The 23,134-nt window shown below is 40.7% G+C and overlaps 1 protein-coding gene across 1 annotated transcript; it reads left to right on the forward strand.

Annotated features, from left to right (window-relative positions):
- Positions 1-1,316: 1,316 nt before the first annotated feature.
- LOC124265531 (U4/U6 small nuclear ribonucleoprotein Prp4-like) lies at positions 1,317-20,112 on the forward strand. Its single transcript, XM_046700317.1, has 14 exons — positions 1,317-1,510; positions 2,385-2,560; positions 3,019-3,095; positions 3,564-3,636; positions 4,212-4,336; positions 9,767-9,846; positions 10,188-10,281; positions 13,794-13,888; positions 15,483-15,541; positions 16,289-16,412; positions 16,943-17,035; positions 17,709-17,831; positions 18,369-18,476; positions 19,935-20,112. Exons 2-14 carry the CDS (start codon positions 2,389-2,391, stop codon positions 20,095-20,097), a joined length of 1,386 nt encoding a protein of 461 aa, XP_046556273.1. The 5' UTR covers positions 1,317-1,510; positions 2,385-2,388; the 3' UTR covers positions 20,098-20,112.
- The last annotated feature ends 3,022 nt before the right edge of the window (positions 20,113-23,134 follow it).

Here is a 23,134-nt window from a genome sequence, read left to right on the forward strand (position 1 = left end):
TTTAATTTTAATATTTTAAGAGACTTGCATGAAATGCATCAACAATAATCCACACACAGGAACACCATAGAGTGCATTATAAACGAATACCTTAATTGTCGATAGTACAATGTACATGTGTTGCATCAGCAAAATATCTTTTTAAAAAGGTTAGCCATGCTGTAAAATGAATAATGTACCATTGGCAATATACAAAATCTGCGTACTCTTCACGATAAGTGACGTAAACATCTATTATGACCTGAATTCAAAGTTTATCAGCTGAACAAGCATTAAACCATGTCTTCTGTAAGTCTTAGTGACTCAGATGTCAGTCCTAAAAGCATTGTGATGTTTCTTTCTTGAACGAAGTTGGTTTTCCTCTTTCCTTGCTGATGAGGTTAAAGATCTGTCATGTCTCTTGGCGCCAACAGGACATTATCTCTGATTTACCTTGCAAAATAACCACTACAAGCGTAAAATCACAGAATCAGTAATTTGACAGCTACTCATTTCTTCTTGGTGCAACTGGTCTCATCTTTGTCACTGCGTTACGATACTGAGGATGTTGAGAATAATATATATATTTACTGCAACTGAAACTCTCAGTAATCCATTCAAATATCACAACGTATTTGGTATGACCATGAGATAAGTTACTCAAATCACAGCTTCTTTACTCTTGTAGTTGTAACACCCCAGGGCCACACACATCACAGTCAACACGCATTCCACCACATCAACACTGGAAATGAATAGGAAGTCTTGACGGCTGTGGTAGAGGTTTAGGATCGAATCCAATCCTGGAATGAACCATATTAATATTTGTCCTGGCTTCCAGAGAATCAGGAGTGGGACTCTCTAATGGAAACGATTTGGGTTCTTTCTTCTGTTCCAGTGCCTCCAGCTCTTTCTTCATATTGTCATATTCCTCAAGATCATTAATTTTTAGCTCAATTCGTGTTGGGTTGCGTCTTAGCATTTTGTCACAGCTGTCGAAAATATTTAGTCCTTCAAGTCGATTTAGGTGCCCAGATCAGTAGCATCAAGTCCTCTCGAGCTGTTTTTAAACTTTGGCAGACTTGTGCGAATAGTTATCCAGATTCAGTGTGGTGTCATTACCTTGTCAAACTATTCGAATGGTAATGGAAAATACGAACATCTGGTGTAGAGGTGATTATCATGTTTTGTAATTTACACAATATACATATACATAATTCAAAATAAATGTTTACTAAATCTTATATTAAACTCCACTGAATGTAATACAGTTGGTTAGTATATTACGTTACCGATTTGTAATAAGTCGTACTGCTAATGTATGCTCCAGTTACCGCGAGAAGAGTCGAGATTTCAGAACAAAGATGTCTGCGCCCATCAAAACGACACATGAACGCCGCCTAATCATGATTTAATGTGATAATTTAGAAGCATTAACACAAACAAGGAACATTTGATATATGACATGGACACTCAATAGGAGAGACAAGTAAACTCAATTGTATTCTGTATCTCCTGAATCCATAAAGACGTAAGTAAACATGGCTTTTTCCAGATACCTCTACCCTCGGTTTTCGCGTTTCAAAGCTTCGTGTGTGGATTATAGTATAACATGTTTACATCGGATGTTATAACAACGGCGATACAACCAAACAGATGCATGTGTAGTTCATTGCATGGTCAAATTTATGTGCAGTTTTGAACTTAAGTAATGTACTTAATTTAATTTAATGTATTGTAATTTGTATAGCGTAATCTTTCTATGTAAACAACATGTCTGATGCTGATATTTCAGTGGCTCAGGTTGGTTGACGCTCTTAGTAAGAATGTTATCCTGCATCTCTCTTGAAAAAATCCTCATATTATATTTATAGGATTGTCAGCATCAGCACAATGGTAAATGCTGAAGACCTGCATCACTTTTCTGCAACATTAAGCTGGCACGCCATAATATCTGGAAAAAGCAGCATTCAGTCAAACTATGTCACTTCAAATGTGTATGTCCCAATAAGTATTCAAGAGGTTTGATTATATAAAACTGCAGTACTTTTGTTTTCACCTTCTATTCAACCCATGAAGGTCCGGGTTAGAATTGATCTTCAGTAACCCATGCTTGTCATAAGAGGCGACTAACGTGATCGGGTGGTCAGGCTCGCTGACTGGGTTGACACATGTCATCGTATCCCAATTGCGTAGATCGATGTTCATGCTGTTGATCCCTGGATTGTCTGGTCCAGACTTCGATTATTTACAGACCGCCGCCATATAGCTGGAATATTGCTGAGTGCGGCGTAAAACTAAACTCACTCACTTTCTATTAATAAATTTCATGTTGCACATGCTTATGGCTAGAATTGTTCACCAAATCAAACATACTCACTTATAAATAATGTTTTCCATGTCAGCAAAATGTCTGATGATGAGGTGGATCTTCCTGTCCCGAAGAGGTCGAAAGTGTTGCATTATGGGAGTTTGGAAGACCAGGAAAGACGTCGCATCAATAATGATGACACTTCAGGTTCAATGGCTAATGATGCTATTGAGGCAGGCATCGAAGCTGGCAATATCAACATCACTGAAGGTAACATGTGGCTTGAGGATCTTCAATCAGTACACAATAAGCAGTGTTCATCTTGCTTGCTGTTTTCTGAATTATGCAAAGAAAGGCACACCTGTCTCTAATTTTATACTTCCATAACTGATAGATGAAAAATCCCCATTGAAGCCCCTTTGCAATAATGCAATCAAAGCCAACTCACCCACACTAGTATCACCTAAGTGGTGTGTGTTACCTGAATGTTCTTTTTATTGGTGGAACAAATGGTTTGGTTAGCCAATCAGATACCATGGAATCCACTGTTCAAATTTTGCCAGTGACAGCTTGTATGATATTTTTCTCCAATAGTTGAATTGATTGCTGCCATTGACAAAGTGACAATTACTATAACACCATACTTACAACAATCTCTACTGCCACTGAAATTACTTTCATATGTAACTTCACAAGATATCACAGCATCTATTTACTCTTCTGTATAGGAGGACACTTTGACATTGACGAGGCCGAAGCTGAGAGTCAGGCAGAGGTGTTAGCGCAGTTTGAAAAGAGGAAACGGGTAGGTATCACAGCCATATTTTGTGTGGTAATTTTAGGACTTCATGGCAAAAGTTCTGCAGACGTTGACACTATTGTCTGATCATTTAATTTCTGGAGTGAAATATGACTGGTGTTTGATTCTATTTGCCCAGCATTTTCAAGTACAGATTATGTTTTAAGCAACTTCCATCATCCTTAAAAAGTGGTCACCCAATAACTGAAATTTGTGTGATGCTGTAAAGTTTGCTGTAGAATATCAGGTGATGCCAGTGTAGCAGGGCTTGGAGTCATTCTAAGGATGATATCCTTACCATGTCAGCTTGCCAGTGGGATTAACCCCTTTCTCATCTTGACAAGGCAATCGACCTTTGATCAGAAGGTCTGTGGTTTGAATCCCATCACAGAACTCTGAACTTTTATGGCTGCTACACTCACATGAGATGCTGAAAAAAATATATGTGTTTTATTTCATTCTTTCCCATTTCAGGCTCGTCAGATTCAGGTGTCGACAGATGACTCAGAGGTGAAGGCCAACCTGCGACAATTGGGTGAACCGATATGTGAGTACAAGTATGACTGATAATCCCTTCCTAATCCTCTGATTGTCCCCGATTCCCTCATTCTGACACATTGTCTCGCTATCTCCTCACTCCACCTCTCCTTTCTAGACGAGCTTACTCATTCCACAAACTCTCCCTCATTCTCTCACTATAACATTCCATTTACTAACCTTCACTGCGCCGCCTCCGTGGTGTAGTGGTTAGAGCGTCCGCCCGGAGAGCGGAAGGTCGCGGGTTTCGATCCCCGATCGCGTCATACCAAAAGACGTTAAAATATGGTACTTGTTGATCCCTGCCTGGCGCTCGGCATTAATGGGTACAACAAGGACTGGTCGGCTCGGAGTCAGTATAATGTGTCTGCATGGTATCTCAGTGGGCTAGCACTATAAAACCAGCATTAGTCTGGGCTAGTACAAGCAGCCGCACATACACATACACACGCATGCACGTCGTCATATGAGCGAAATATTCTCAAGCACGACGTAAAACCCAATTTCACCTCACCTCACCTCACCTCACCTTCACTGCTCTCATTCATGACCGATTCCACTCAATGTCACATTCTCTTTTTAAAGGTCTGTTCGGTGAGGGTCCAGCAGAGAGGCGAGAGAGATTGCGCCAGTTGTTGGCCCGACTTGGAGAAGATGCTGTCAAAAAGAAGAAGGAGGAAAAGCTGCAGGAGCAGAGGAAAAAGGAAGAGGTTGGGAATAATGCTTAAGTTTGCGATAGGGATACGAGTGTACAAAAAATGTAGGGAAGCAGTTTTTGTTCCAGTTACTCCCAAATCATATGTTTCCAGTTTAATCTGTAATAGAATAATATGAATATCCGTACGAATGGGGTGTTTTTACAGTTCGATAAGATGACTGTACTTGTAATGTTGCCATGAATCTTTACAGCTTTGAATAAGGAAACTCATTGAACTGGCAGTGAAATGCAAATACTTCATTTGTTTTATTTTTCCTTATCCTGACTCATGTTAAATGCTTGTCTCCTTCTTCTTGCGAATGATAGTGGAACACTTGAAATCCCTTGAAGTTCCCTTCTAAAAAAGCGGACGTAAAATCATCACTCACCCACGAGTGGCCTCCCTTGCCCCTTTGCGCCCTTTTCGTCACATGACCAGCCATGTTTTGTCACTCTGTCCTTCTTCGCCCTTGAGGACGGTTGTGAGAGCACCTAGGTCCCTATACGGCACATATCCTTTTCTATTTAGGACCTTTACATCAAAATTATTGCTGTATACGGCTTTTAGGATTGTATTCTACTATATGGTTTGAAATTTGATCTAAATTATACATTGTTTGACATGTTTTTTCATCGTGTTTACATTTGATGAAAACCGGTAGGTACCGGTTGTCCTGCGGCTGAACCACATTTATTATGTCCTGATTGCACTACTTAATGTTTTTTCAGCTCTAGCTGTTAACATTGTCTGAATTTAACCACTTTTGAAATCAATAACTACCTTTTTTCCATTCATAGACGTGCAAAGGACTGGGTAATAAAGTATTCACAAGTCATGTTTAAATCGAAAGTGATTGCGCTTGATAACCGTGTGTTAACTACTGCTGCCGATGTTCATAATTCCAGTGAATTGCTGAGCGTTTTACGGGGACAGGTCACTGTTCCAGTGATGAACTCTGGAGCCAATAAGACATCGTCGTCAACGGAGCTGACGTCTTCGCAGACGAAGAAGACTAGATCATCTTCAACGCAGAAGAAGAAGGCTACTACCCTAAGACTTCGCCGCCGAAGTCTCTACACAGCTCTCGCAGAAGGCGAGATCCTTCTCTGCGAGAAGAAGATTGTAACTCGGAAGAAGCAGACATGTATGATGATCCCCCATCCTCATACCTGAAGTCTCAGTCGTCAGCAAGAAGACGAAGCCTGCTTCTACAGCTACATCGGCAACTTTATCAGTGCAGACACTGACAGAAGACCTTCCATCAACGCAGACATCGGGTACCAGAGATAGCAGCAGCGTCAACTCTTCACAAGTGCAGCATGCCTTAGAAGACGCCTCATCGTTGTCAGGAGGGTCATCATCCCTGCAGCAGTCTCAACATACGTCGCAGAACTTCAACCCGGGGCTGTTCATGCAACAGTTTACAGACCAGATGATGTCGATGATGGAATGTCGCCTCGCGCAGGAGAAAGCTGCTACGAAGACCACTACGATGACTACTAGCCTGCGTGAAGATTCAGCAGTCTCTCCAACGCACTTGGAAGAAGAGGGAAGCCTGCGTGAAGGCTCATGGACCCGACGATCTTCCCCATCTAAAGTTAGGAACCTGGACAATGCTACCAATGTCAGCTCAGTCTTAGACGTCCCAGATGGAGACGCTAAGAATTCTCCACGCAGAAGCAGATTGAAGGAGTTCTCCCGAACCCTACAGACATCGTAGATACGGGTTGTCATCACCATCGGACTCAGATGCACATCGGGAACCTGCACGCAGGCACTCCACATCTTACAGAGGGGAAACTACGTCTAAGAATCAACCTTCAAGAAGGCCTAGAGAGAGATCTCAAGACTCCAGGGAGGATACACGATCAGATCGGGATCGTTCACCTGCGCGCAGTTCGTCATACAGATCTTCACACAGAGACTCACGTCGTCGTGGATCGTCAGAGCGGGAGATGTCTAAATCAGAGGAAGAAGGTGAAGTCATATTCTCGATACGGAAGTAACCTCATGGATTGCTAATGGCCTGGACCTAGCATCACCTTCCAAGGACACAGACGAAGCGTTTACATACAAGATGTCCAACGATGATTTCGACACACTCACCTTTCCGCCTATCGACCCGATCTCCCAAGTACCGGACAGTCTCAGCTCAGCCTTTGATAAGGCTACCAATTCCAGAATCAGCATATCCCGACGTTCAACGCCAGGAAATTCCCCTCACATCACATGGAACCCTTCTTGAAGGCACCAGAGATTGATGAGGACTACAAGATCATCAACGACTCCCGCTATAGAACTTACAAGATAGAAGACAAGAAGCTAGCGCAACTGGATACGACTACTAGGCATACCTTCTTCGGACTAGCCAGGTCTAGGGCCATCAACGAAGCACTCATCTCGAAGTTCAAGAACTCCACCGACGAAGACGACCTGATGATATATTCTGCGCTACTGACTCAGAAAAAGGACCACCAATTTATGTCGGAGCATCTAGCATCCCCATCAGCGGGCCTGACTCTCCTGAGGAGACAAGGATTATTGTCATCGTGCACCTGGAGTGAGCGGTTCACCAAGTCCTTATACAGAGCCCCATGGTCAGCATCATCCATCTTCGGAGGAGGGATTGAAGAAGTCACCAAACAGGTTACACACGAATCAAGGGTGGTCATAATGATAAAGTCCATAGATACCTTTGGAAATGTGATTCGCCAGACATCCGAGTGCTACTCCAACAAATCCAAGTTTGCAGGAGTCCAGAGAGCCAGAGAACGGCTTCAACGGTACTGGGAGAATTGGGGAATACTTCAGGACGACTACGTATCCCAGATACTACGCAGATGGTACAAGATACAGTTGGAAGCCACACACACACACACACACCCGCTTACAAGCAACGCAGCCGACCAGACAGAGAAACTGGACGACGCAATCAAGACTCTACTCGACAAAGATGCAGTAGAAGAGATAAATCAAGATCTCGTCATGCCCGGTTTTTACTCCCCAATTTTCCTGGTACCGAAGAAGAATTCCAAGGAGAAGTTTTGGCTCATCTACAACATGAGGAAGTTCAACCGGGAGTATCTACGCAGACCAGCAAAATTCAAGATGATACAGCTCTGACATCTAGTTCGTCTATCAGAATACCTGGCCAGCATAGATCTACAAGATGGGTACCTACACATCCCAATACATCCAGGCTCAAGGAAATACCTAAGATTCCTTTTCAACGGACATCACTTCCAGTGGAAGGTATTACCGTTTGGAATATCGTTGGCCCCCTGGTTGTTTACTCAAGTGACCAAGCCCATCGTCACATACATGTATCTACATCGTCCTGATCGCCCTAGCAACAGCAGCATGGATGTCAGAAATACATGCTCTGGACTTTGAACGAACACGATTTGAATCAAGACATCGTGACATCGTACATCTAAGACTGAGATGGGACTTTATTGCCAAGAACCAACTGCCCGGCCAGCCTGACAGACAGTTCCACATCCCAGCACTCTCTACAGTCCTTGGGCCACAGGATACACAGGATCTATCCTTATGCCCTGTCAGAGCACTAAAAGTCTACCTACAAAGGACAAAAACAAGGAGACGAAAATTCAAGAGCCTATTCATCCCCTTATCCACTGAGATGCCCACAGAAGTCTCACGGACAACGATATCGATATGGATGAGAGCTGTTATACTAAGGGCCTACAAAGCAGCAGGACTTGAGCCTCCATGAGCCTCCAATCCCCACGAAGTCAGAGCCCTGGCGTCTACACTTGGAAACTGCTCGATTACAACAATTATGGAGGGCTGCCAGTTTGGGCCACTTGTTGTAGCACAACAACTAATGGTTCCACATAGGTGCTGAGAAAAATCTCACCCTTTTATCATGTGACTTGTGAAAACCAACACTCTGGAGAGCAAATGGTTCAAGTCCATGCACACGTCTAGGACAGGCTAGCATGAGTGATAGACCCTGTACTTGTATAGGACATAAGTCGTACATGAAGAAGGGTTGCATCTCCACTTGATGCACGCATCAAGAGATGGCGCTGCAATAGATAACTACTGGAACATTAGTATATCTAAAATCCACACGAAAATGTAAGGAGAAGTTTCGGAAGAAATCTGACAAATTGTGGTTCCCCCCAGGCTCATCAGAGGAAGTTGAAAGAACAGAATCATCAGCAGTGCCGTCATATAAGTTCCCATTGGGGGTAATACAGGACGTAAATCAACAGCCAGTGAATCCAGAACTGGCCTGACCAACCACCGATTCTGACAGATTCTGCAAGCATTTAGCATGAGTCAGGATAAGGAAAATTGTATTTTTCTGACTAAAATTGATATTTTATACTTATCCTGACTCATGAGGTCAGCCCTCCCAACCTTCCCTCTCATGGCACTCAGGATTTCCCTGTAAATCTGGGTGTCAGGCATTCATATGGAGAGAGTGACAAAACATGGCTGGTCATGTTACGAAAAGGGAGCCAAAGGGGCAAGGGAGGCCACTCGTGGGTGAGTGATGATTTTACGTCCGCTTTTTTAGAAGGGAACTCCATTGGATTTCAAGTGTTTCACTATCATTCGCAAGAAGAAGGAGACAAGCATTTAACATGAGTCAGGATAAATATCAATTTTAGTCAAAAAATTACATTTTTAGTTGAGATATGCATCATTCTATGACTCATTGCACATACTTTTGCATGCATTTAAGGAGCTCCTTGGGTAATGTCAAGGTCATTTAAGATGGTCAATGTTGCAAGGGTCAGTCGTAAGCCTCCTTTGTTTGTGTGACAAGATCTGAAACCCATGTTTCCAACTAAAAATAATCAAGCATATGATTGGCTGAAATTGCAGGTCAAGGTCATTAATGCAGAAGTGCATATAATTTTCTTATGAATTTTTTTATACAAGAATCAAGAGCAATGGAACTTTCAGATTTCTGACAACAAGTTTGTTTTCTCTGAATATGTTTGTATGTTTTTGACATGTGTTACCAGTATAATGTCGACCGCCTCCGTGGTGTAGTGGTTAGAGCGTCCGCCCGGAGAGCGGAAGGTTGCGGGTTCGATCCTCGACCGCATCATACCAAAAGACGTTAAAATATGGTACTTGTTGATCCCTGCCTGGCGCTCGGCATAAATGGGTACAACAAGGACTGGTCGGCTCGGAGTCAGTTTAATGTGTCTGAGTGGGGTATTCATGCTTCACTGCGGCATGGTATCTCAGTGGGCCAGCACTATAAAACCATCTTAAGTCTGGGCTAGTACAAGCAGCCGCACATACACATACACACGCATGCACGTCGTCATATGAGCGAAATATTCTCAAGTACGACGTTAAACCCAATTTCACCTCACCTCACCTCACCTCACCTCACCTCACCTCACCTCACCTCACCTCACCTCACCTCACCTCACTAGTATAATGTCTTTTCAGGAGAATATCACATGGTATCATGAAGGTACGGAGAGCTTGAAGGATGCCCGATACTGGCTGTCTGACTACTCAATACCAAGGTACGCCCAATATCACAGAATAGGAAGCTGTAGGGGACGATCCCAATATCTTTGTTGTTTATTCTGTTTGATTGTTGTTTTACACAACGATATTCCAGCATTACTGTCAAATGAAATATATAGGAATGTTGACCATTACCCTGCCTAGCTTGGCTATGTTCCATTTTTGCATACATTGGTTGATAAATAACATCCAATTCAAGTAAAAACAATCTGTTTTAGAAAATTCATGAATATATTATTCTAGTGATTATGATTAATAAATTGAATTCATAAAGCGATACAGTTCAATTCACTGAATAAGCGAATGAATCGTAACAACCCTATTCTCTTGTTTTTAGAGAGAAGGAGAGGGTTAGCAGAGAACGAGAAAGCAAACTGACTCCCATGGCACAGAAGAACGCTCAGATGCAGGAGCTGCAGAAGAGAATAAGGGTAAGTTTGTTTTCAGAGGAATGTCTTTATCTTTCCAATATGTTTTCGTCACAACATTATATGTATTGAGGAATCATTCAGCCTCTTTTGCATTCAGTAGCTTGCTTGGGCTGTGGGGTAGCCTTGTGGTTAAAGCGTTGGCTGGTCACGCCAAAGACCCGGGTTCGAATCCCCACATGGGTACAACGTGTGAAGCCCATTTCTGGTGTCCCTCGCCGTGATGTTGCTGGAATATTGCTAAAAGCGGCGTAAGACCAAACTCAGTCAGTCAGTCAGTAGCTTGCTTTCACTACAGATCTTCATTAACCCCGCTTCAGACGATCCTTATGTCTGTTACCCATGAAGGTCCGGGTTAGTATAGATCTTCAGCAACCCATGCTTGTCATAAAATGCGACTAACGGGATCTGGTGGTGAGACTCGCTGACTTGGTTGACACATGTCATCGCATCCCAAGCGTAGATCCATGCTCATGCTGTTTATCTGGTCCAGACTCAATTATTTGTAGACCGCCACCATATAGCTGGAATATTGCTGAGTGTGGCGTTAAACGACAACCAAACCAACCTGATGTCTGTTACTCTTGCAGTGACTTAGTCAGTGCATTGAAGTCTGCAGCTACTGTATACCATGTACCAAGTACTGATCTGGGGCAAGAATAAAGTGAAACCTGCGTAAACCGGCACCCCACAGGACCGAAATAAAATGCAGGATTAGACAGGACGATCATTTTCCAACATGGCTGCCATTTACACTCGTCAATCTCTTTATGTCCATAATGCCTTTGATAAGCTGAATTTGTTAACAAGTGTTAACTCCAAATGTGCCCGCGTAGTTGGTGTAACCATCATGACACACAAAGTGACTGACGAGTCAATAAAACCAATGCCTATTTATTTACTCTTCTACACTTGTCACATACCCATGTCGGCTTAGAGCTTTTGATTCACCGCACAATCACTACTTCCTGATTATCTATCGTGCCATGAGATTTAATTAGTGTATTGGATTATGGGTCCTTGATTGGACTGTTCATACCCATGCTGGTTTAGAAAGTGTTAATTACAGTTCAAATTGCTTGTTGGGACCGGAAAGTCGTGCCGGAATACGAAATAGACAGGTGCCGGATTAGACAATGTTTTAATGATCATACTATCATTGTTAAATGGCGGGGCCAAAATGTTATGTTGGTTTTAAAAGTGTGCCGGATTAGACAGGTCCCGGTGTTGGCAGGTTTCACTGTACTTGCTATCACACCCCAGCGCAGGATGATAATTATTTCAGTACTGTAAATTTAGAGAATCTGCGATAGCAGGTTGTTGAACAGTTACGCTGAGCATTTACAAACAGTCATTATTCACATCTTCAATATGAGGAACATAACGTTTCGGAGTATGTTCTTACTCCCCATCGGGTGAATGAAAGCTAACAAGCAGAAAGCAATATGCATTGGGAACTACAGAACTGATGAGATTACAGGTGCACACTGAGCAGACAGACAGACAGACAAGTTTATTCCTCAACCAACCAACAGTGGTACATGAAGAATATATAAAGACATATATTCCCTGGCAAGGGAGGCCAGTGGTTAATTGGTATTGACTGGTAATGATCCAGCAGCAGTGGACAAATAGAACCCTAAAGTAAATCCAGGTGTAAATAGTACTGATTGGTTATTAAGTGCTGATTGGTAATGGACAAAGACAGGGAAAGGGAGACGGTACAGGGGAGGGTTGGTGGTGTCATAGCACTGACTGGTGATAATGACGATATGGAAGCCAGCTAAATCAATAAGTGGTACAGATCAATATCTACAAGTGACACAGATGAATAAATCAATAAGTGGTACAGATCAATATCTACAAGTGACACAGATGAATAAATCAATAAGTGGTACAGATCAATATCTACAAGTGACACAGATGAATAAATCAATAAGTGGTACAGATCAGTATCTATAAGTGTCATAGATGAATAAATCAATAAGTGGTACAGATCAATATCTATAAGTGTCACAGATGAATAAATCAATAAGTGGTACAGATCAATATATACAAGTGACACAGATGAATAAATCAATAAGTGGTACAGATCAATATCTACAAGTGACAGATGAATAAATCAATAAGTGGTACAGATCAATATCTACAAGTGACAGATGAATAAATCAATAAGTGGTACAGATCAATATCTATAAGTGACAGATTAATAAATCAATAAGTGGTACAGATCAATATCTACAAGTGACACAGATGAATAAATCAATAAGTGGTACAGATCAATATCTACAAGTGACAGATGAATAAATCAATAAGTGGTACAGATCAATATCTATAAGTTTCACAGATGAATAAATCAATAAGTGGTACAGATCAATATCTACAAGTGACACATGAATAAATCAATAAGTGGTATAGATCAATATCTATAAGTGACACAGATGTATAAATCAATAAGTGGTACAGATCAATATCTATAAGTGACACAGATGAATAAATCAATAAGTGGTACAGATTAATATCTATAAGTTTCACAGATGAATAAATCAATAAGTGGTACAGATCAATATCTACAAGTGACACAGGAATAAATCAATAAGTGGTATAGATCAATATCTATAAGTGACACAGATGTATAAATCAATAAGTGGTACAGATCAATATCTATAAGTGACACAGGTGAATAAATCAATAAGTGGTACAGATATAAAGATTAACATGTGGCATACTTAATAAGTTTAACAAGAGGCATAGATAAATATATCAATAAAAAAAATAAGTGGCACAGATAAATTAACCAATAAGTGGTACAGGTCAAGCACGAGGCAGGTATGTTTATTGGCCATGGTTGATGGCTGTTGGGACAATATTCACATTATTCATGTAAAGCGGCCTTCACACAGCAAACTTAAGTTTGACAACACATGTTGTTAAAATTTTAAAGTTGTCAAACTGTCGTTTTCAGACACGTCAAACACATGTTGTCAAATTTTAGTGTTATTTGAGGGCCATGTCTCTATCGGTGCGGTCACATGATAATTTCGTTGACTGTGATTGGTTGTTTCTGAACAACTCGAGTTTGACAACACTTCACACGACAAACTCGAGTTTGACAACATCAAAAGTTTGATGGAAAAGTTGGTGAAAATAGAGACCGATCCTATTTTTTGACAACAGTTTGACAACTCTGAAATTGGTGTTGATAGCGACTTGTTGGAATGTTCACACTCTCAAACTCAAATGTTTGACAACATGTATAGTCAAACTTTAGTTTGCTGTGTGAATGTTACACTGGTATAACTTGCAGTGTAATGAATCTGTGTTACTCCACTGGTATGAGGGGTGATGGTGTAGCCGAGCGGTTTAAGCGTTTGCTCGTCATGCTGAAGACCGGGGTTCGATTCCCCACATGGGTACAATGTGTGAAGCCCAAAAGCAGCGTAATAACATGCTGACTCACTAACTCTCTCCCTCGCCTGTTATGTATTCTCATTGAAATCTCCTCTTCCTTCCAGTCTGTAACGAATGACTGCAGTCAGATCGGTGATGACCGACCGCTGTCCCACTGTCAGTTCAGCCCAGACTCCCAGATGCTTGCAGTCGCCTCATGGTAGCGTTCTTCAACTTGTACATTTGTGTTTAGATTATCTGATTTATAACTTTTACAGTGTTATTCGTTGAGATGTTACAATAATTTACATAATAAACCTTAAAATGATTTACATCGCAGACAAGCAGAAATCATTGGTGTTTAATATACAGATTGTGACATGATTCAGACAATATACTTTCAGACTAACTATACTTTTTTTGCCTGAAATTAAATTTTTTTAAACAGTTTGTATGGGTCAAAGTGCATGCTAGAGGTTATGAGCTAGTCATGCTTAAAAGCGGTGTTCATCATCCAAACATGGGTTCATCTTCTGACAAGTGCCTCCATGGCGTCCCAAGTCGTGATGTAGCTGGAGTTATGCTTGTAGAGACAGACACCAACTTGTCCACAGGGTTCTTCGTGGGGCCACTGGTGGCCCAGTCATACAAGGCACTAATTCGCAGTGCAGAGTTATGTCCCTTGCAGAGCTACAGAATTTTTTTAGAGGGGGCATTGCGTTATGTACTCGCTTGTGCACATCTCAATTGGGTATCCTAATTTTCCTTTGAGTAACCAAATAAATTGTACCCACCTCACTCAAACTAATTTGGGTATTTTGTCATTTTCCATTAATTGTAAAAATATAATGACGTTTAAATGTTATTTATATTGGATCTGTAATATGAGAAACTATAAGAAAGACTGCAAGTTGCCTAGTTCTTGTGTTGAAATAGAACCTCTGAATATACCTCAGTTATTTTATCAATGCACCGGTACGCAAACAAAGATTTGACATTTTTGTGTGTATGCATGTAAGATCAAATATATTGAGTATTTACAAAAATTCAAGCGTACTTGTATGCAACAGACTTGGTAAGAATTGAGTTTTCACATAAATGTTCGCCTAATTTATACAGATATGCAGCTTTTCTGTACCTCTGCCCTTGTGCAGGTTGGGAACCTGGGATTGTGGGCTGGAATCCTGGTTTGCACAGGTTATGTGTCAAGGTTCGTCAGCACCATATCCTTGTGTGGGGGTTTGACCAAACTGGTGAACTTCTAGGACCTGCAGCAGTACATCCCCTCCCATGTGAACTTGAGGCCTTGATATAACAGTGTATGAAATAAGCCCACAATCCAGCCAGACATAAGATCTGGTGATGGACCGTTCATAATTTGGGGGGGGGGGATTGGGGGAAGGAGAGAAATAATGTTTTTATGGAGAAGCATGTACAATGTGAATGAACTCCCCTAAATTTTATGTACAAAGTAAGTGACCCCACCCTGCATGTCATGTACAAAATCAATGGACCCCCCTCCCGTAATTTTTAAGCATAATTTTAAAATATTTTTATGTACAAAATTGCTGACCACCCCCCAACCCCGAAGTACTCTTACTTCAAAATGTTACCAGCCCAAAATGGATTTAACCAGACCAACTATGGTGAATTTACTCAGGTGTATGGAACATCTAAAATTTTACCAGACCATTGGGCTGGCTAGCTGTAAATTTAGACCGTTCGTCAGAAATAGTTTAGATGTAAGTTTTTATATGAGATAGTTAAGTGTCAGCTTTCTTGGATGATGATGAAGTGTGTTTGATGTATTTCAGGTCTGGGTTGTGTAAACTATGGTCCATTCCAGACTGCCAGTTGATCCGACAGCTGCGAGGTACGTCCTAATTCAAGTGTCTAATTGTCCATATAGCAGTTTTGATTAAAATTACTTTGAAACAATAAGCTGAAAGTTCAAGTGCTGCTTTATAGACAGTTAAAACCAGTTGTGTTGATGTCTAGAGGAAATAGTTGGACTTATCATGGTTTGACTTACTTATTTGAACATGTCATTATTTGACTTGGCAGTGAGAAAGCAAATGCTCTATATTCCTTCATGTTAGCACAAAGAGAAAGTTTGTGATATGAAATAAAAACATTTAATTTATGCATCTATATGACTACCGGGACACATCCAGTTCAATGTTTTTGAGAGGAAAGTGAGATCAAACTCTGATCAAACTGTGAGTTTGACGTAACAGGGGATACGACCCATCAGAGTTTGATACAACAGGGTCTGACTGTAATTTTGTCAGTGTGTGGAAAACAGTTTTGCATAAACCATGGAATTGCTTAACTGTTACTTTAGAAGTCTGATCATGTGTTTTTTGATGGATGTGACATCTACTGGTTAATAAGGTTAATAGTTTGAATATTTGATAAACAATGAAATCTTTAGATGCTTGATTCGCATTTTAGAAGATGCTATTTGATGAACATAAAGAATTTCCTGGATTTGTATCAAAGACTAAAAAGAAGATGAAAGTATCAAAGACTAAAAAGAAGATGAAAGTATCCAAGAATAAAAAGAAGATGAAATCCAGAAAATTCTTTTTGTTCATTGAAATCGTTCTATGGTTTTCAGGCCACAACTGTCATGTTGGTGCCATTGTATTCCACCCTGACGCTACAATTGGTCTAGACAACAGTGTATGCTGTATGGCATCATGTGGACAGGATGGTTCCGTCAAGCTCTGGAATCTAGTCAGGTTTGTTCCGTATATCCTTAACTGTCCTTATCATGCATGCTTGAACATCCCAGTTCAAGTTGTCTCCCTTAGCTGGAAAGGATCTGCTCATCATGCTTCAAATGACAGATAGGTCAAATGTGTTATCCTTGGTTCTCATCACTTATGACCCAGGATTTCAAGAAAGTGGTAAACAACTGCGCCAACCGTGGAGATGCAGGGTAGAAATGGTCTTCACCAACCCTTGCTAATCATAATAAACAACAATCTGATAGGATGGTCATGTTCAGCAACTATATTAGAAGATCAAGCCATATGGGGTTGTTACACCTGTATGTATGCTTTGAAAATAAGTGTCTGTTGGATGTTCCAAGGGTATATTTTCAGACCACATGGCAACAGTGGGTTACATGGAGGCTGCCATCTTGTATTCTTATAAAACATGAACTTATAATTAAAAAAGTGGGAATGGTAAGCGGAATGTAATAACTAAAGTGGAACAATTTAACTCCTTCATAACATGCTTATTAGGTACATTGTTTTTCTTTCAGTGATGAACCTATAGCAGACATTGAAGGTCATGCACCGTTCCGAGTGTCGAAACTGGCCTACCACCCTTCAGGACGATTCCTCGGGACATGCTGGTAAGGGTGGTGGTTTTCAAGAATGAACACCCGTTTCTTGCATTTTGAAAAGTACCTGTATATATAATATGATTTTACTGTTTTTAACTCTCATGGAAGGAAATGTGCGTGAATGTTGCTTTTTTGCTGCTTGTAAATATTGACGTCTTTGTCATGAAGATTACATACATACACATACAAACACATACATACATACTAACATTTGTATAGCTCCAATATCCAGCTCAGATGCTCAAAGGCGCTTTGATTTTCCCTAGATCACTGGATGTCAATCTCAACGGCACATCGTATTAGCAATCTCAACTCCCTGGGGATCATACAAAATTAGTGGTTGATAGCATGAAAACATCCATATTATGGCTGCATGTGTCTCATCTTAATGTTTAGAATATGGCGTTATTGCTAATGTTTGCAGCATCTGTTTTCTGGTGAACTAACCGAACTACGAAACTGTGACATACATGCCATATTTGCCATTCTGAATATATGTTGTTGATATTTGTCAAAGACATGTAAGACATGTCAAACAATTATAACATTCAGATCTGTTGAGCTGTGATTGACTCAAGTTCCCAGAAATATGTGCTGCCTCAAGGTACCAGAGAACATGTTAATGTTTACTAGCTCAACTCAGTCTATTAACCCCAGGCTTAACCTGCCTGTTGTGTTTCAGTTTTGACAACTCGTGGCGGCTGTGGGACTTGCAAGCCCAGGAGGAGATCCTGCATCAGGAGGGACACAGTAAACCGGTGTACTCCATCGCCTTCCAGAACGATGGAGAGCTTGCCGTCACAGGGTATGTTTTGGTTTGCTTTGGTTGTTGTTTAACGCCGCACTCAGCAATATTCCTGCTATATGGCAGCGTTCTGTAAATAATCGAGCCTGGACCAGACAATCCAGTGATCAACAGCATGAGCATTGATCTATGCAGTTGGGATACGATAACATGTGTCAACCAAGTAAGCGAGCCTGACCACCCGATTCCGTTCGTCGTCTCTTACGACAAGCATGGGTTACTGAAGATCAATTCTAACCTGGATCTTCATGGGTCCATGTTGTAAGAGGAGACTTTAAGGTTCAAGTGGCCAGTGGTTTGATTGATACATATCTTTGCATCCCAACTGCACAGATTAATGTTTGCTTTCTGATAACACTTGACTGAGCAAATCTTCAAGTGATTTGTATTGATACTCCAACCCTTGTAAGTTTTCTGTACAGATTAGGTCCCTGATAGTCTGTGCCCAATGTATATAACTTGTTAAGCAAGATTTTATCACAGCATATAGGTGAGCTACTGTACCTGAAGTGTGATCTATGTATTTGTTGTTGCCAGAGGGCTGGATGCGTATGGCCGAGTGTGGGATCTGCGGACAGGCCGCTGTGTGATGTTCATGGAGGGACACCTCAAGTCCATCCTCTCCGTCGACTTCAGTCCCGATGGGTGAGTTACTTTTCAACATGTTGCAGTCATCAGCATTGGCAGAGAATGTCTAGGAGCCGAAAAAACATGTAGCTATGTTTTCAACAAGAGCCATGCAGCTGGGCTTCAGGGTTCCAAGTGTTGCCTTGCAACCTATGCTTGCATTAAGAGACTTATAGATCAGGTTGTCAGACCCACTGACTTGGTTGATAGTGTGCTGTTAATATTAATCACTGGTTTCATTTGACCTGTGACAGATTAGTAAATCTTGTGGTCTAACTACGATTCAGTTTTCTTACTGTCCAACAGGAATTGTGAAACTATTGGTTTAGTACAATACGTTTTTGAAACGATGCACATTAGATTATGTCTTGTGTGTTCCGGTTTTTAGGGCAAAATAATTATACCAACATTTATTATGACTTGTACATGTTGAGGTAACATCAATGCTGAAATTTATTCACAAATGGAGTTTCTCTGGAAATTGATTGAGAGAATATTAGAAATATATATTGAAGTTTCATTCAGGTTATTATCTCCACTGCATCCATGACTACAAAATGGCAGAGACTGACTCAGCTTAGTGATATTTACTTAAGGATGTAGTAAATAGGATGTGCATGTAATATCAGTGTCCGATATATAACTTCCGATATATTGCTATACATACAGCAATGCAGACACCTGTACAAAAAGGTTGCTACTAACCAGCCCTACTGTGCCCATAGGGGCGGTCATCCTCGATAATCTGCAGGGTATACGTTCCGATAAATCTCCACGACACCCTGGATGCATCTACAGCTCGAGCCGATGATTTTATTACCTCCCTTGGTTGTCTTTTTATCCAATCGGGTGTATACGCTGGGAAGTTCAGTGGACCAATCACAACTCACTTTCGCTTTTTAAATTATCTAACCGATTAAACTTGGCAACATAATAATATATTGTTGCAGAGGTACTCTAATAGAGGTAGAAGGAGTTCTTGCGTATATTTTTTTAAGATTTCAGACCTGTCAATTTGTCTGTATGTTTTCCCCCCAAACCTGAGTCACACTGCGAACAAACTTTCTTCAACTGCGACCGCTATCTTTGTTGACACTGGCAAGCTCGGTTGTAACGGCGGCTTATCTGACGGGCTACTCTGAGAATGAGGAGCCAGCAAAGGGAGGCAATAAAATCATCGGCTCGAGCCGTAGATGCATCTTGGGTATAGTGGAGATACTCTGGAGATTATCGAGGATGAGGGGCGGTGGGGTAGCCTGTGGTTAAAGCGTTCACTCATCAAGTGAAGACCCGGGTTCGATTCCCCACATGGGTACAATGTGTCAAACCCATTTCTGCTGTCCCCCACCATCATATTGCTGGAATATTACCAAAATCGGTGTAAAACCCATCTCACTCACGAACGAACGAACGAACGACTGTGCCCATATATTACCAGCCTGTTGATATTGTATTTAATGTTGCATTGTTTCCCAGGTTCCACGTGGCTTCTGGAAGTGAAGACAACACGGCCAAAGTGTGGGACCTGCGGCACCGCAAGTGTAACTACACCGTTCCCGCCCACACCAACCTCATCTCCACCGTCAGGTTCCAGCGTGAGTCCCGTCAACTAACAACCTTTCTTTGTGTCAGTCTGTAGGGATTACAGAGCAGACTTCTGTCTCCCTTGCTGTTCTATCCATGGAGACACTGCTACTGAACATGTCTTCTGATTTTCTTTTTCCATAGGGATTCTGGGGTGGAACAGGTCTTCTGATTCCTTTTTCCATGGGGATTATGGGGTGGAACAGGTCTTCTGATTCCTTTTTCCATGGGGATTATGGGGTGGAACAGGTCTTCTGATTCCTGTTTCCATTCTGGGGTGGAACAGGTCTTCTGATTCCTTTTTCCATGGGAATTCTGGAAAATAACAGGTCATCTGTTTCCCTTTTCCATTGAATTCTTGAACAGAATAGGTCATGCTGTTGATCACTAGATTGTCTGGTCCAGGCTAGATTATTTACAGACCACCGCCATATAGCTGGAGTATTGCTGAGTGCGACATAAATCTAAACTCACTCACTCAACTTGCCCATTCTAAACAAGGGAAGCGTAATAAGTAGGGCTGGATATTGCCCTGATTCTCATATTGCGATATATTGCAATAATTTAAGAGATATTGCAATATATATTGTGATATATTGAATGGAGGGTTTCTGCCCGAGTGCGTACATCATAAAATAGCTCTGTGTGTGTACGACATTATCTTCTTAGTTGCTGTTACACCATACTTTCCGGCTCCCAGTCCTTATTGTGCATGGCTGTATGCCAATGGTTTACAGATAAATAAAATGATATAGAACCTTAATGTGGAATGTTTGTGTTCAGCAAGTTTGTACATAACACTTTGTTTAAAATTACGCTAAGAAATTATGGGAAGGGGAAGGGGGTCATTGATTTTGTTCATGACATGCAGGAGGGTGTTCACTTATTTTGTACATAAATTTTAGGGGGTCATTCACATTGTACATGCTTCTCCATAAAATCATCATCATCACTCTGCCAAATTATGAGCGGTCCCTTAACACAGTGGGGTCTCATACAGTGCAAAACAGATATAGTGTGCTGCATGTTCATGCTTTGGTTGATAGAAATGTTGTCATGGGCTCATTTTTTCTGTTTTTTGGTTACTGTGAGTATAGTTCAAGTTCTAAAATGAGCTTAAAACACTTCTTCTTACTCTTATAAACTATCATTCACTGCTAATTTGAATAATGACCCTCTAAATTCTTTTCAAATATCAAAGCACATCACGATTTTGCTCCTTCAAGAGAAACATCGGAAATAAAGCCACAATATGCCTTAATTTTGCAGTTTCTTGGTATAATTTGACAAACATATGAAATATGTGATAAATAACCTTCAAATGGTGTGAAATATTCCTAACATAGAGTATTCGCTTTCTTTACACGAGAGTTAAACGCTACTCCACTCCATGCATCATCACCGCGACAAGTTGATTGCCGCTTAATACAGTTGGTTGATAGTGCTTTCAAAACTAATCATTGTACGGCTTCTAGTTAGTTCATGCTATCATTTCTAGATAATTGAAGGTCCTAATTATATATTTTGCATCATTTTCTCTTACTTCTAAATTCAACACAGGTCGTCGACTAAATGAACACTTCAGTTTGCTATTATTCTGATTTTTGGAAAATTCTTTCAACATTATCAGTGACCACTGTATTATCAATCACCCATCCAGTGAATTTAAAATACAAATTCTAATATCTTATCTTAATTTTTTTTTCTTCAAACCCAAAATTTCAAACTGAAGTATTCAGTCCCCTTAAGAAAAAGTCTAAATGTGATATGAAGGAGGGTGTGTTTGGCCAGATGCAAGCCTTGTCAATGAATGAGTTAACAGAGGAACTAGATAGAAATACAAACACATTTTCCTTGCATGAAGCTAGCACTCGACGGACCTCGTAGACAATTGTTATTCCTGCATGTGGGAGTTTTAATGGAGGTTCTGTGAAAGAAATGATAGAATTGCTTCCACTAGTCTAAAATAACTTAAGGACGTCTGTTTTCTTAAATTTACACGATTGGTTGCTTCAAATTCATTTCCCTTGGACAATATTAAGTGCTCATGCTGTTTCTGAAGTGGTATCGGGGTATTCACTCCACAACAGGGTACTGATGAGATACAGTGACATTACAAAGTGTTTTTGGAGACATTGGGCTGAAAAACACCGGCACAGTGACAGAGAGGAAAAGTACCTAGTGGTGTGTATGTTCCTAATGATTCCAAAATAAACTTCAGAAGTTCCTGATAGGACTGTTCTGGACAGAATGAAAGGTCCTCTTGAAGACAACCAACTTGTACCTTCTTGCAAATGCTTGGGACAGGATTGCTAAAACTGACCTCAAACAGGTTAACACTTAAAATGTGTGTCAATGGAAAGAAAACCTAATGTCTGTAAAATGGGTGGAAAGTTAGGACGCTTTTGATTTATGGGGTTTAGGAGCATCCGAATCTCATTGAAAAATGTTAGCATCACACTTTGGTCTCAGATTTTGAAAAAAGTTAAGCGAAGAACTTTTAACAGTTTGGAATTTCGTGAATTAGAACAGGTTAACGAATGTTCAGATCGAACAAAAAGAGTAGTTCAAGTCGCTTGGTCATGATGTCAATAACATTTGCAGTGGTCATGCTTAGACAGTTGAGACAACTCAGAGTTAGAGAAACTCTTGCACATGACAAATTTCTGAAAGCTGTAACTTGTGATTGAGATATTCCAAATATGCTTTGTAATAAGTTCTCTCAAAACAAGATATACCAGTACAATATATATATACATCGTTGGAAGTAATGTCCAAATATATCAATAAAGCTTAATCTCCCTTTGAATAAGCTCTCTGTCAGGATCGCTATTCAGCTGGAAGTATATTCCATACAGACAAAACAAATCCAGTTAAGTGATGCTGTATTGTTGCCAGTGAATTCATTGATATCACTTCATAACTAAACAACTTTGAAACATGAAAATTCACTTATACATTGTAAAATCTGTAAATTAAATAGAATACTGGTAGCTCTTTAGGCTAACATGATGGTATATGTGGTAAAAAGCCAAAGCGCAAGTTTGTCGAATTTGGCTCCGATGTGCAAGAGGTGAAAAATTGAGTTTTCA

The sequence above is a fragment of the Haliotis rubra genome, unplaced genomic scaffold, assembly GCF_003918875.1.
Source record: "Haliotis rubra isolate DU_JTF1 unplaced genomic scaffold, ASM391887v1 Scf982, whole genome shotgun sequence".
Classification (NCBI taxonomy): Eukaryota; Metazoa; Mollusca; class Gastropoda; order Lepetellida; family Haliotidae; genus Haliotis; species Haliotis rubra.